This window comes from Heloderma suspectum, chromosome 1 (genome assembly GCF_057233095.1).
Source record: "Heloderma suspectum isolate Gila_16-S chromosome 1, 16-S_ref, whole genome shotgun sequence".
NCBI lineage: Eukaryota > Metazoa > Chordata > Lepidosauria > Squamata > Helodermatidae > Heloderma > Heloderma suspectum.
This window is the reverse complement of record NC_139458.1, coordinates 167,039,720-167,054,845: the sequence shown is the minus strand read 5'-3', so window position 1 is coordinate 167,054,845 and position 15,126 is coordinate 167,039,720. Positions and strand designations below refer to the sequence as shown.

Sequence of the window (15,126 nt, the reverse complement as noted above, 5' to 3'; positions counted from 1 at the left end):
ACCCGAAAGTTCTCCCAGCAGAACACTGACCACCCTTCCTAACCTTTGGAGAGGGTTTCACACATGTGTGGTTTCAACACATAAAACCACCAAATGCTCCATTGGAGGAACATCAAAATCAGCCCGAGGTAGTATAGAGTAGGGATGTATGAGAAATTCATTTCAGTTTGTTTTTGTTTATCAGGATTTACCTAGTTCTTACCTTCCAGACACAAAGTTGAACATAATTTGCAGTTGAAGTCCATACATTTCTAAGCTTGCAATGTGATTCACAGGGGCAGGGGGGAATTGTATTCAACAGCATGCTTATGTTTGAAAAATGCACATAAAAATGCATACTTTTGAAATATGTGCACAAATATGCTTTAATCAATGGGAGAAGAATGCATACATTCCTGAGATGTGCACAACCAATGCATACATTTGGGGAAATATACATGGAAATACTCACAAATGTTCATGCAAAAAGAAAAAAACAAAGCTCACAATCTGATATGAACTCTAGTCAGAACCATCTGCAAGATGGAATTCGGAGAACTTCAGCAAGCTCAGGTTTTGCTTATTCCCGCATCTCTAGTGCATAGCTGATTTCTTCAGCATTTCTGAAAACTGCTGGGTTGTCAGCTGTGATGGCATCCATGAGTAAGTACTGCAGAATCTTGGATGGATGGTTCACAATGGCTTCCTAATCTTTCTCAGTGTCAGGATGGACAGAGGAGATTTTATCAGCCGAGCTGGGGCTTGAGATAGAATGCAGAGGCACTGGATTTGTCTGAACAAAAGCTGATGATATTTAGCTTTTTTCAGCTAGCGCTAATGAGGGAAATCAAGGATGATGTACCCAGAAACACCAGCAATATTTGTACTGGGATGTCTCTATTTATATGAGAGGTGAATGCTCTTACACACTCTGGCAAATTCTTTCTACTCTAAACGAAGCAATCACGTATGTGATGGAAATAACATACAGTGTAATCGTATGTATGTTCATACATTTTCGCAAAAGTAAATGCCATTGTGTTCAATAAGACTTCCTCCCAGGTGAGTGCATAAGACTGCAGATTAGTAATATGGAATACAAACCATGAAGCATTTCAACATATAATAAGAAGTGAAGTGTATTAATTCATTGTTCTGATACCTGTCTGTCTGTCTGCAATGTTGGTTCAGAGAAGAACCTGGTTCATATAGTATTCTGTTGCTCAGTGCAATCGCAATATGAATCAGCTGATTAGCATGAAACATGCAGATCTTTGATGAGCTTCTGCCAGGCTTTAAAAACCTGGCTGTTCAGGCAGGCATTTGGGGTGGGTTAGGGTTTTTTAGAGCAGTGTTGGGTTTTTTGTTGTTCAGTTGATGATGTAAATTTGTTATTAGTATTGTACACCGCCTAGAGTGGCCAGGTAGCCGGCCAGATGGGTGGCTAAAAATAAATCAAACAAACAAACAGATAAATAAAATATTAGAAATTCAGAAGCAGCACATATTGCGATGTTTTCATAGGTTTATTTTAACTAGTCTTCCATCTCCAAGCAACTGAATGCCATTTACATATTTTTATCTCATTGAATACATGAGCAATTCTTTCAATATTGTTGCATTAAATACTCTTACTCCTTTATAGTTGGTTCTGGTAGACAATAGATCTGATCTATCTTTTGGGTTCTTTTGTTTAAAGTTAGACTGTTGTCAAAAATATCTCAGAGTTGGTATCTGGTATTTGGGGTGAAGTCTTTACTTATGCTGCAATTCTCACAAAAACCTTAACATCACAGGGAATTGCACTTGTATAAAAAAGAGAGCAGAGTTTGGTCTTCATGTTAATTTCCAAGTGACATTAATCATTCCATAGCCTTTCATATTTCATGGGCTTGGATATGTTTTGAACATTTCTATTGAAACTGATGTGAAGCATTTTAAGACATCCAAAGCCGTGTTCTATTTTTGACATGTTGCATTATTACTGGGCTATACTTGTATTAGGGTGTAACACTAGTCTACAGAGTGATAGCTTGTGGCCCTGCACTTTTATTTGTAATTAGATGAGTCTTGGCATAAATCTGCTATGAAGTGCACAGAAAATTTAGGAATAGACTATGAACCGATGATGCATTGATCACACACAGGGTTCCAGTGACCCAGGGTCTGGGGCCAGGGAAAAGACCAATGGATTTGATGACACACACTTCCTGTAATGGTGCCTTACTGAAGAAGAGAAACGCAAACATATAACCCTCGACATCAAGATTTCACAGATTTAAAATAGTGATGTGGTTGTGTATTTATGATGCTGTCATAGTTATACCAAGGATCACTGCCTGCTGAATGTTCTATTCCTTTACTTCACAATGGTAGCTTGTTTTGTACAGATTTTTTAAGTGGAGGAGATATGTGTTCTTTTGTTAGAATCGTGTTATGTTATCAGCAAAGCAAAATGGCTTTGACTAGCTGAAGTACATGAAATGGCAGACTGTACAATCCCCTGTACCCCAACATGCATATGTAACTAGGGATGTTCATGTACGGATTGTGTAAAATACCTTCTGTCTAAGTTTCCTAGATTGCCAGACTCCTTTCATTCTGCCCATCACCAGAATCGGGGGGGGGGGTGTTGTTTCCGCATTTTACACATACACAAAAATACACAATTTTACACATACAAAAATGCACAAATTCCCTCCACATGCATATTTTCGCTCTTTAGCCTGTGGGGGAAATGCTCATTTTGGCCAGGTTTTTTTATTTTGTGTATTTTTTTATGATGAAATTTGAACAAAATCCGGAAAGTTAGAAAACCAGTCTGCGAAATTGCCAAATGGGAAAAGTCGGTCCGCTATGGATAGGGATGGACGGTAGGGATGGCGGAGAATTTCTGAGAATTTCTCCACGAATCTCGGGATTCACCCCGAAATTGGCGGTGAAATTCTCCGCCCCCCGCCCCCCCGGGATGGGACTTACGTCCTGGAATGTCTCTCTCGGCAGCGGGTCCTGGCGGCGGTTCGGCGGGGGCGGGGGCGGGGGCGGCGGCCGGTCTTCCAACCGGCTGCCGCCGCCGCCATTACAAAATAAAGTAAAAACAAAACAAAACACGTGATAGGCTACGTAACGATTAACGTAGCCTATCACGGCTAGATTTCCAAAGTCAGCCGTGACAGGCTACGTAAATCGTTACGTAGCCTATCACGGGTGTTTTTTTGTTTTTTGTTTTAGTTTCCTTTTTTATTTTGCAATGGCGGCGGCAGCAGCTGGTCAGAAGACCAGCCGCCCCTGCCGAAACACCGCTGGGACCTGCCGCCGAGAGGGACATTCGCACGAGGTAAGTCCCATCCGGGGGGGGGGCGGGGGGCCGGCGGAGAATTTCACCACCAATTTCGGGGGGCCGAATGTGTTGGCATTCGGCCTCCCGGAGATTCGTGGAGAAATTCTCCGCCATCCCTACAGCTGGCAGAGATTCCTCCTGCCTGCATTCCTGAGATAGATAGTGATCCTAGCAGTGAAAAAGTGTGGGAACGAGGCATGCTAGATGTTTGACGCAGACGCAGGGAGCGACGAGCAATGGAGGGCACGGAAAGGACGCGTAGCAAGCAACGGCCGCCTCCTGTGGACCCAAGGGAAAGAGGGAGGATCTCTCCCTAGCCCATAAGTTCAGGGTCCTCAAGTGACTCTCCTTCAAATGGGGATCAACTGCCTATTTGGTGCAAAGGCTACTCTGCTATTCCTTGCTTAGTCGCTGGTGATTAGCATCTGAAAGAGTCATTAAGTTGTAAAAGGATTAAAGCCTTGAAAATAATCCTTTTGTCTGTGTCTTGAGTTGGCTATTGGAGTCTACTGAAAGAGGCCGCTAGGTCGCTCCTGACACTATCATTCCAACAGTTGTAATTCCAACAATTACATTCTTTAATTGTAAAATGGAGACTTGGGAACTTCTGTAAATGTAATATTGCACATATAGCAGCCACAAAGGCCCTATCTATACAATATTACAGATGTAAATGGCCTATAATATTGAATAGATAGGGCCTTTGTGGCCGCTATGTGTGCAATATTACATCTATGGAAGTTCTTGAGTCACCATTTTGCAAAACAAAACTTGGCGGCCGCAGGAATGATGGGAGCTTGGGACTTGCTAGTGCCTCAGTGAGGTCAAAGGGGCATGAGCAGGGCAAAAGCTTGGCAGGCACGGCCTGGAGCCACAAACCTGGGTGAGTTGGTTGGACTCCCGGGCTCAGCTGAGTGCCCGTGCCATCCCTAGCAGCAGAATCTGCAGGTCAGATTCATGAAAATCTGAACTTATTTCATTCTATGGCAGATTGCTCCGACATCCCTATCTACCATATGAAGCTCACTTAAGAGCCCATGCAGATGACCAGTTACCCTGAGATGAGCTTTCTTTCTCCCATGTTCATTTTAGAATAGATTACATACGACATGCAAGCTGTAAAAATGCAAGACCCAGAATAGGTCAATCGATTGCATGAATCAACCCTTCCTTTAGTGTCCATTTTATTTATATACTAGGCAGTCCACTTATAAATTATACACTTATTATAAGGAGGTATTCATGTGTGAGAGAAATACTAATTAGTTTTCCTATATGGCAAATACTGAGATTATTTTCCATTGTTTTTATCAAGAAGAAGAGAAAAAGGAAGTTGAAGAATGCACAGGGAGGCCAATAGCTTAATGGCAGCAAAGCACATGTTTTGCACACATAAGGTGACAGGTTCAATCCCTAGCATCTCAAGTGGCAGGGTTGAGAAAGACCCTTGCTGGAGACTCTGGCGAGCCACTGCCAATCAGAGTAGACAATACTGTCCTCGATGGACTAATGGCCTGCCTTAGTGTATATAGGAGAGGGGCAGATCTAATAAGAGAACTAAGCACCCACACTCATTCCTTCCTGCTATTATGCAGGGATGGAGTGAAGGGACATTGTTGCTTAGTTCTCTTCTTCTCAGGATCGACCAGGCTGGATGTTAAGCAACTCCTCCCATCGGCTTCTCCTCCTAGAAGAGGAGAAGAAAAGCTCCCATTATGCTACAGACTCCTCTGCTCCCATCTTCCCCGAACTTCATGAGGAGGGAAGAAGTGGGTGCTTAGCTTAGTACATGGAAAGATGGATTCTAAGCCTTCACCATCACAAACCTTCCAGGAATTCTATCATGAGTTGTATCTTATATTTAACATACATGCAACATTTGTTGTTGTTGCTGATGATGTTGTTTCATGGTGCTCTCCATTATTCATATCAGTTTTCATCTGACAGAGTATTCCTAGTAATACAGGGAAGTATACAATGGCACTGTGCGAAGTTGCTTTGTGCTTGTGTGGTAGCCCCACCCCACTATGCATGTTAGTATAAATGTTGCATTCAGATATGTGTGCATGAAGTGGGCAGAAGGCATGTTAAAATGCAGGTGCAAACTCACTCTAAAACAACGTACGGTGCAATCCTATACATGTTTGGACAGAAAAAAAGCCCTACAACTCCCAGCATTCCCCAGCATGCTGGCTGGGGAATGCTGGGAGTTGTAGGACTTTTTTTTTCTCTCTAAACATGCATAGGATTGCACCCTTATTGATGTGCCAAACATTATACATCTTACATTTGTGGAAGAAAGCAGCAGCCTCAGAAAGGTTATGCGATGGCAGCATTCTTGCGTAACCTTTGAAAACTGTAAACTTTTATGGGCTTCTCAGGATATTTCAGTACATTTATTTTAGAAAAAAAGATGTCTAAACACATCAGTCTTTCATCAGATGCCATGACTCAGGGATCTAAAAAAAAATATGGCAGCATATGAGTTTAAATCATCCAAATGCCCAAAGTGGCATAAGAAATTAGTTTCTTGTACTATTTTTATGTTTTTCTAGCTTCCAGCTAAATCATGCATTATGGTGAATCATTAGCTACTGACTTTTATATAGCTCTGCTTATAAAATCCATTTTAAGACTAGCAACATGCCTAACTCAAAACAGCTAGTAGGTTTTTTCCTTTCTTGGGAGAAACAGTGTGTGAAAAACTGACCTGTGCTTACAGTAGGCTATGTTAGCCAGCATTTCTTACCCATTCCCAGCCATAACGTGGACACTGCCAGGGACCATAGAATAGTTCTACTAGGGATGTACAAAAGTAACTTACCTTTCCGCGGATTATGTTGATGGTGGGGGGGGGAGGCGTTCCGTCCCTCCCCCCAGAATCCTCGACGGGGGGGAGGCGATCCATTCCTCCCCCCTGGAATCCTCCACGGCCAGCTGTGCTCCGCGGCAACCGCGGAGCAGCCGGCCAGGCCCAGCCCAGGCCAGAGCCGTCCGCAGCTGGATTTCTGGCCGCGGAGGGCTCTGAGGGAAAAAAACCAAACCCGCGTACGCAAATGGCGGCGGACATAGCCACCGCCATTTGCATACGCAGGTTTGGTTGTTTTCCCCCAGAGCCCTCCGCGGCCAGAAATCCGGCTGCGGACGGCTGTGGCCTGGGCTCGGCCTGGCCGGCTGCTCCACGGAGCTGCCACGGAGCACAGCCGGCCGTGGAGGATTCCGGGGGGGAGGAATGGATCGTGTTTTTTTTTTTTAAAAACCCAGCCATGATAGGCTACGCAAATCTTTACATAGCCTATCACATTGTGTTTTTTCTTTTTACAAGACAAGACTGCAAATGGCGGCGGTGGCAGCCGGTTGGAAGACCAGCCACTGCCGCCGAAGCCGCTGCCGGAGCCGCCGCCGCCCGGAAGATCCGCCCCAGGTAAGTCTCGTCCCGGGGGGGATCCGCGGGGGGGCAGGGGGAGCAGGCCGTTCCGCCACGGAGTTCAGGGGGCCGAATGCACTGGCATTCGGCCTCACCGAGATCCGTGGCGGAATTCTCTGCCATCCCTAAGTTCTACCTGGTTAAAAAAATTATGTAGCTGTTTCAGTTTTACAAAAAAAAATGAAAAGAAAAAGCTGAAACTGATTTATTGTGGTTTAATATTCAGTTTTTTCTTGTCCTAGAAATAAAGATTTCTGAAAGGGATTGCCTAGAATTTAGAAACATGAAAGTAAGAGGCTTAGGTCTGCACAACTCCCTCGTCTTCCCCATAACTTTCATCTTCTCTATCCCCTTCTCCATTCCATCTCTTAGCCTGCTAGCCCAGGTGAAAATTGTTCTCAATGTTCTTCTCCATCCAAGTCATTATTAAGAGATCCCAAATCTAAAATTTTGCTACAGTTGTGAAAAATGGTTCCTGTGTATTAGCTTTAGAGAAGAATATGGATTTGGGGATTACAGATGCTGTTTATTTTATTTATTTGCATGATTATCCTTGTGTTCTCTGTACTAGAAAAGACCCACCAACAAAGTCATATGCTGATTCATATGATGGAAAAAAATACAATTCCAAGATATGAGGGTTTAACAGAAAGATGAACAGTTATAATCTCTTTTTGTTGTTACCAATACATATTTAAACATAAGGCTTTAATATGACAGGGTGCACTACAGTGGTGAAAAGTGAACATTCCTCATTTTTTCATCTGCATTCCTTTCTGTCCTTTCTCCAAAGGGAAACAAACCATTAGACTTGGAAGGCATGCTGAATAGATTGTATATTGGAATGAACACTGGATCGCATTGCTTGCTTACTGTTTAGACTAGTTTGCGGAGACTCTCATAACAAACAGAAGATTTATTCATGGCAGTTTGCTTTCTTTTATATAGTGAAAGAATCCTTTGGATAAACATCATTTGTTTCCCCCCTCGCAGAGCTTTCAAGTGTGTGAGCATGCTTGTGTGTGCGAGTGTGTGTGCGTGCACCCACAAATGCTGCTGTTTGTATATACAAAATAGTCAAAGCAGGGAAGTGTTTCTGTTAATTTCCCATTCCTCACAAGCCTTTCTGTGCAGTAGAACTTAATAGCCTTCTGAGAGAACTGAAGTCTCATTCTGTGCTACTGTGAATTTAAATCCAGGTCACAGAGAAGTTAAATAGCAAATGACATATTTACCATGCCACCCAGCTGCCTTTTGTAATACAGCAGGAATGCTTTTGGAATAGAGACAGCATGCCAATATGAAGTTATATGCATTTAGTTTTGTTTTGAAGATAAATGCAAAGTGATGCCTAGCACACTGAAATAGCTTTTTAGCCCTTTTGCAGACTCACCCCCTGAAGTGTTAAATATCTGCAAAGCATATCTATGTGCATTGAAATATCCTTAAAATGGCCACCCTTCAGTTGTCCAAATGTTAATGCTGTGTTCAAAGTCATCTCTGTCATTAGTGCAGTAAAGCAAACATTTCTATTCCCAGGTAGTCAGAAACAATATAATATCACTAATGGGGCTCCTTATCCTTGTGATTTCAAAACCACCTTCAAATTGTTGCTTAAAAAAAAAAACCTGAAGGATTTTTTTCCCTTGTTTTTTTACAATGCATTTCCCCCACTTCACTGACTGTACATCTATTTGTTCATGAACAGGTGTGGCTGGTTGGTTTCTGGAGCACATTTAGCAGACAAAGAGATCTTGCACAGAAGCCATTAGCAAGTTCACCAGAACCTCTTGAAAAGCATTACTGACATTATTTATGTAGAAACTACCAGGGTAGGAGTTTAATTTCAGATTTGATGCTCAAGATACAATCAACACCCTTTGTTAATATCCTTATTTATAGACAATTACTATACTTGAATTTAGCTGGATCTTTTGCAGCAGCATGAGATATGGTGATACCTCTTGAACTTATGCCTGATAGTAAAAGGACTCTTCAGATAACTGGAGTAAATTGATATTGCTTTCTGACATTATTGTTTTCTGCATATATTATCTCAGCACTTTTTATTGGGACATATTAGCAAATAGAAATGCAGTACCAGATAGAGCTGATTCAATCTTGCTATATTCTCCTCTTATCTTAACCATTATGTTAATGGGATATCTCTTCCCTCTTCATTGCTAGTTATTTTCTGTCTCTTCTGAATCTCTCTCTTCTGAAGCACAGACATTTCTACACTGAGACACTGAGTTAGTATCACTGCAGTTCTATCGAATGCCTGCAGTGAATTAAATATAATGGCCTCAGCATTAAAATGGTCAGAAAATTAAAAATAACAAACTATCATGTTCTGCCATTTGTTGATTACAATCTGAAATGTTCTTTAAAATAACACATGTTTGTAGGCAGGGAACTAAATAAATTGCAACTTGGCTGTGACATCTTGTAACTAAAAATGACCATGTTTCATAACAAATTGCTCCTTTTATCTGCAGTTCACATCTGTTGTTACTAATAAATATTTTCTCACTGCAGCTTTTTTTTTTTTAATAGAAATTAGCATAGGGAAGTCCTAGTGGAAAATCAGATTGCCTATAATTTAATCCTGGGCCTCTTTATTAACTGTGTTTTAGATACTCAATAACTGTCATTCTCTGTGTGACATAAAAAAGATACAGGTGTAATCCCATTGACTTCACTGGAAGTGAAAATATATAGCTGGCTTGTCCCCAGTCTCTCTACACTCTGTCATCCAGAGTGAATATCCACATGGGTTGCTACCCTACGTTCTTCACTGTGAGGCTGCATGTGAGGCTATGAGAACAGGAAGCTGAACTCTGTGTGTCCGTCAAAGGCCTTGTGTCCAGAGCAAGCACTGGATGAAGAGTAAAATGAAATGTGATAGACAGACAGACAGACAGACATTGGAGGATGGACAATTGAAATAGCAACAAATGTTGGTTAGAGCAGCAAAGACAGAACTTCTATTAGTTGTTTGAACAGCAAGAGGATGGGAACATCACAATGCTAACTATAAAATGGCCGTTTCTCATGTTGTGTTGAAGGGGTGGCAGAGAAACTCACCAATAAGTGGCCTGTTCTTCCCTTGACAAAAAAATAACATTAAACAAGTAGGAATCTTGAACATTCCACTGGCTAACCATTCTTTCCATTGTGAATGGGAGCAACCAGGCTGCCTGTCTGCCATTTAAAGAATTGTGGTTGGAAGAGGAATTGTACACCAGAGGATGTGTATCCTCAGAGTCAATTCCCTCCCCTCGGCATCCTTTTGTCAGTGAATGGGTAGCTCTGTTTGGCCACCAAAAGAAGACGTCAAGGTTCTGTTAACTAGCAGGTGGAAAAAGATCACCTTGTTGTTCAGTTGTTAAGTCGTGTCCGACTCTTCGTGACCCCATGCACCACAGCACGCCAGGCCTTCCTGTCCTGCGCTCTCTCCTGGAGTGTGCTCAAGTCCATATTCATTGCATCAGTGATGCTATCTAGCCATCTCATCCTCTGCCGTCTCATCCTTTTGCCTTCAATCTTTCCCAGCATCAGGGTCATTTCCAGAGAGTTTTCTCTTCGCATTAGGTGGCCAAAATATTTGAGCTTCAGGTTCAGTATCTGTCCTTCCAACGAGCACTCAGGGTTAGGGATGTACGAAAGTCACTTAACTTCACGGTGGGGGGGAGGCGCTTCGGTTCTCTCCCCGAAGTTCAGGCCGGGGGGGGAAGGCTCCCTGCCTCGCCCGGCCGAAATTCAGGCCGGGGGGGAGGCGCCACGCCTCGCCCGGCCGAAATTCAGGCCGGGGAGAAGCACCCCGTCTCCCTGGCTGAGAAATAAAAAAGTGAATGTAAAAAAATAACACCACACACACGTGATAGGCTACGTAACGATTTACATAGCCTATCACGGCTAGATTTCCAAAGTCAGCCGTGATAGGCTACGTAAATCGTTATGTAGCCTATCACGTGTGTGTGTTGTTGTTTTTTTACATTCACTTTGTAATGGCAGCAGCAGCAGCCGGTCAGAAGACCGGCCCCCGCCGAACCTCCGCCGAACTGCCGCCAGGACCCGCCGCCGAGAGGGACATTTGAGGGAGGTAAGTCCCATCCCGGGGGGGGGGGGGGTGGAGGAGAATTTCACCGCCAATTTCGGGGGGCCGAATGCGTTGGCATTCGGCCTCCCTGAGATTCATGGACAAATTCTCCGCCATCCCTACTCAGGGTTGATTTCCTTTAGGACTGACTGATTTGACCTCCTTGCAGTCCAGGGGACTGGTAAGAGTCTTCTCCAGCACCATAGTTCGAAAGCATCAATTCTTCGGTGCTCAGCCTTCCTTATAGTCGAGCTCTCACAGCCATACATTGCTACTGGGAAAACCATAGCTTTGATTAGACGGACCTTTGTTTAGACGGACCTTTGTTTGATTAGATGGACTAGATTTGCAAAGTCAGCCATGATAGGCTACGTGAATCGTCACGTAGCCTATCACGGGTGACTTCAAAAAAAAAAAGAGTGTACGGATAATGGCGACCCCCATAGGGAGCAGCCATTCCCGTTCCTTATTTGGTGGCTGTAGTCTACGTAAATGTTTACGTAGAGTACGGCGAAAATAAGGGCAACGCAAATAGCGTTGCCCTTATTTTCGCCGTAGTCTACGTAAACATTTACGTAGACTACAGCGACTAAATAAGGAACGTGAATGGCGGCTCCCTATGGGGGCCGCCATTCGCATACACGCTTTTTTTTTTTTTTTAAAGTCACCCGTGATAGGCTACGTGACGATTCACATAGCCTATCACGGCTGACTTTGCAGATCTAGCCGTGATAGGTTACGTGAATCGTCACGTAGCCTATCAGGGGGCGTTTTTTTCCCCCCCGCGTTCTCGGCCGGGCGAGGCGGGAAGCCTCCCCCCCGGCCTGAATTTCGGCCGGGCGAGGCGGGAAGCCTCCCCCCCCGGCCTGAACGTCGCGGGGGGACCAGCGAAGCGCCTCCCCCCCACCGCGAACGGCCTTCGACGACAGGTAAGTGACTTTCGTCCACCCCTAGATTGAACACTCTTTGGCATTGCTCTTCTTTGGAACTGGAATATAAACTGACCTTTTCCAGTCTTGTGGCCACTGTTGAGTGTTCCAAATTTGTTGGCATATTGAGTGCAGCACTTTAACAGTATCATCTTTTAGGATTTTAAATAGCTCAGCTGGAATACTGTATTCTTTGAATATTCTTTCCACCTCTTCTTAATCTCATCCACTGCTGTTAGGTCCCTGCCTTCTTTGTCCTTTATCATGCCCATCTTTGCACAAAACATTCCCTTGAGAGCTCCAGTTTTCTTGAAGAGATCTCTAGTCTTTCCAATTCCATTGTTTTCCTCAATTTCTTTGCATTGTGCATTTAAGATGGCCATCTTGTCTCTCCTTGCTATTCTCTGGAAATCTGCATTCAGTTGGGTATATCTTCCCCTTTCTCCCTTGCTTTTCGCTTCCCTTCTTTCCTCAGCTACTTGTAAAGCCTCATCAGACAGCCACATTGCTTTCTTGCATTTCTTTTTCTTTGGAATGGATTGAGTTGCTGCCTCCTGAACAATGTTACAGACCTCCATCCATAGTTCCTCAGGCACTCTGTCTATCAGGTCTAATCCCTTAAATCTATTCCTCACCTCCACTGTATATTCATGGGGGATATGTTTTAGGTCATATCTGAATGGTTTAGTGGTTTTCCCTATGTTCTTCAATTTAAGCCGAAATTTTGCAATAAGAAGCTCATGATCTGAGCCACAGTCAGCTCCCGGTCTTGTTTTTACTGACTGTATAGAGCTTCTCCATCTTTGACTGCAAAGTACATAATCAATCTGATTTTGATATTGACCATCTGGTGATGTCCATGTGTAGAGTCGCCTCTTGTGCTGTTGGAAAAGAGTGTTTGCTATGATCAGTGTGTTCTCTTGGCAAAACTCTATTAGCCTTTGTCCTGCTTCATTTTGTACACCAAGGCCATACTTGCCTGTTATCCCAGTGATTTCTTGACTTCCTACTTTGGCATTCCAATCCCCTATGATGAAAAGGACATATTTTTTTGGTGTTAGTTCTAGAAGGTGTTGTAGGTCTTCATAGAACCGATCAACCTCAGCTTCTTCGGCCTCAGAGGTTGGGGCATAGACTTGAATTACTGTGATGTTGAATGGTTTGCCTTGGATTCGTACTGAGATCATTCTATCATTTTGTACCCCAGTACTGCTTTTCCCACTCTTTTGTTGACTATGAGTGCTACTCCATTTCTTCGAAGGGATTCTTGCCCACAGTAGTAGATATGATGGTCACCTGAATTAAATTCGCCCATGCTTGTCCATTTTAGTTCGCTGATTCCCAAGATGTCGATGTTCAATTTTGCCATCTCATGTTTGACCACCTCCAGCTTGCTTTGATTCATTGATCTTACATTCGATATTCCTAAACAATATTGTTCTTTACAGCATCAGATTTTCATTTCACCACCAGACACATCCACAGCTGAGTGTCCTTTCAGCTAGGGATGGATGAAAGGGACTTTCTTGTCCTGCAGCTTGCTTCGCGGTGGGGGGGAGGCGCTTCGGTTCTCCCCCCGAAGTTCAGGTGAGGGGGGGAGGTGCCCTGCCTCGCCCGGCCGAAATTCAGGCCGGGGAGGAGCGCCCCGTCTCCCCGGCCGCGAAAAAAAAGTAAAAACAAAAAACAAAACACACACCCGTGATAGGCTACGTAACGATTGGCTAGATTTCCAATGTAAGCCGTGATGGGCTACGTAAATCGTCACGTAGCCTATCACGCGTGACTTTGGGGGAAAAAAAGCGCGTACGCAAATGCGCGTACGCATTTGCATTCCTTATTTTGGCACTAGTCTACGTAAAGATTTATGTAGACTACGGCAAAAATAAGGGCAACGCAAATAGTGTTCCCTTATTTTCACCGTAGTCTACATAAATCTTTACGTAGACTACCCCTGTCCAAATAAGGAACACAAATGGCGGTGCCCATGGGGTGCCGCCATTTGCGTAAGCACTTTTTTTTCCCCCCAAAGTCACCCGTGATAGGCTACGTGACGATTTACGTAGCCTATCACAGCTGACTTTGGAAATCTAGCCGTGATAGGCTACGTAAATCGTCACGTAGCCTATCATCGGTGTGTGTGGTTTTTTTTTACTGTACTTTTTTATTTTGTAATGGTGGCGGCGGCAGCCGGTCGGGAGACTGGCCGCCGCCCCCGCCCTCGCCGAAACGCCGCCAAAATGCTGCTGGGACCCGCCGCCAGGAGGGACATTCGCTGAAGGTAAGTCCCATCCCGGGGGGGCGGGGGGCCAGCGGAGAATTTCCCCAACACTTTCGAGGGGCCAAATGCGTCGGCACTCGGCCTCCCGAAGATTCGTGGAGAAATTTTCCGCCATCCCTGCTTTCAGCTTTGGCCCAGCCGCTTCACTCTTTCTGGCGCTATTTGGAAATTCCCTCTGCTCTTCCCCGGCAGTATATTGGACACCTTCCAACCTGAGGGGCTCATCTTCCAGTGTCATATCTTTTAGCCTTGTGATACGTTCCATGGGGTTTTCTTGGCAAGAATACTGGAGTGGGTTGCCATTTCCTTCTCCAGTGGACCACATTTTGTCAGAACTCTCTGCCATGACCTGTCCATCTTGGGTAGCCCTGCATGGCATAGCTTATGGCTTCACTGAGTTATGCAGGCCCCTTCGCCACAACAAAGAAGTGATCCATGAAGGGGAAAAGATCACCTAGGGTGGCCTATACTTTCTCCTGGGAGCCTTTTGGGTGCAAAGAAAGCCTCCCCAGGATCTTCTTGCCCAGCAACAACTTCTGTTGACCTAGAGGAAGCAAGCTGTGCCTACTTGCCTTTAGTGAACGCAACTAATACACCCCCACATTATCCTAGGGCCAACTCCTGAGAATTTTCTGATAGAGATATTCCCTGGTGACATGAAGAACTCATGCACACACAATCCTTGTTGTTAGGGGCAGTTTGGGGTGAGGTCAAATCCTTGTGATTTTTCTGCAAAGTTAATTGGTCTGTATCAAGGCTAGAGACCCTCACCAACCTTCCAAAGCACCCTAGGTTTCTGACTTAAGAAGCTGCATATGGGAATTGGGCTCTAAGGAAGCAAATACTGTGGCTTAGGGGTGTGTGTGTGTGTGTGTGTGTGTGTTGTAATGTTATTTTAAAAACTGATATATTAGAGTGAGAATTAGAAATAAAATAGACATAATCTCTCAGTTGTTCATTGCTTTGAAAAGGTGAAACCTTGAGGTAGCTTTTGAATTAAATCAGATTGGAGATTATATGGTGAAAGAAAATGCTGTAAGAGGGACTTATTGAGAACAAATGTATTTGGTT

The 15,126-nt window shown here is 44.1% G+C and overlaps 1 protein-coding gene across 1 annotated transcript in view; it reads left to right on the top strand.

Moving 5' to 3' along the window:
• The window catches only part of LRP1B (LDL receptor related protein 1B), a 1,474,154-nt gene that overhangs the window by 203,472 nt on the left and 1,255,556 nt on the right, over window positions 1-15,126 (top strand). Inside the window, exon 2 of the mRNA XM_084809602.1 lies at window positions 6,645-6,743. Within this exon, the coding sequence (XP_084665728.1) occupies window positions 6,645-6,743 (99 nt within the window). The remainder of the gene's footprint in view (window positions 1-6,644; window positions 6,744-15,126) is intronic.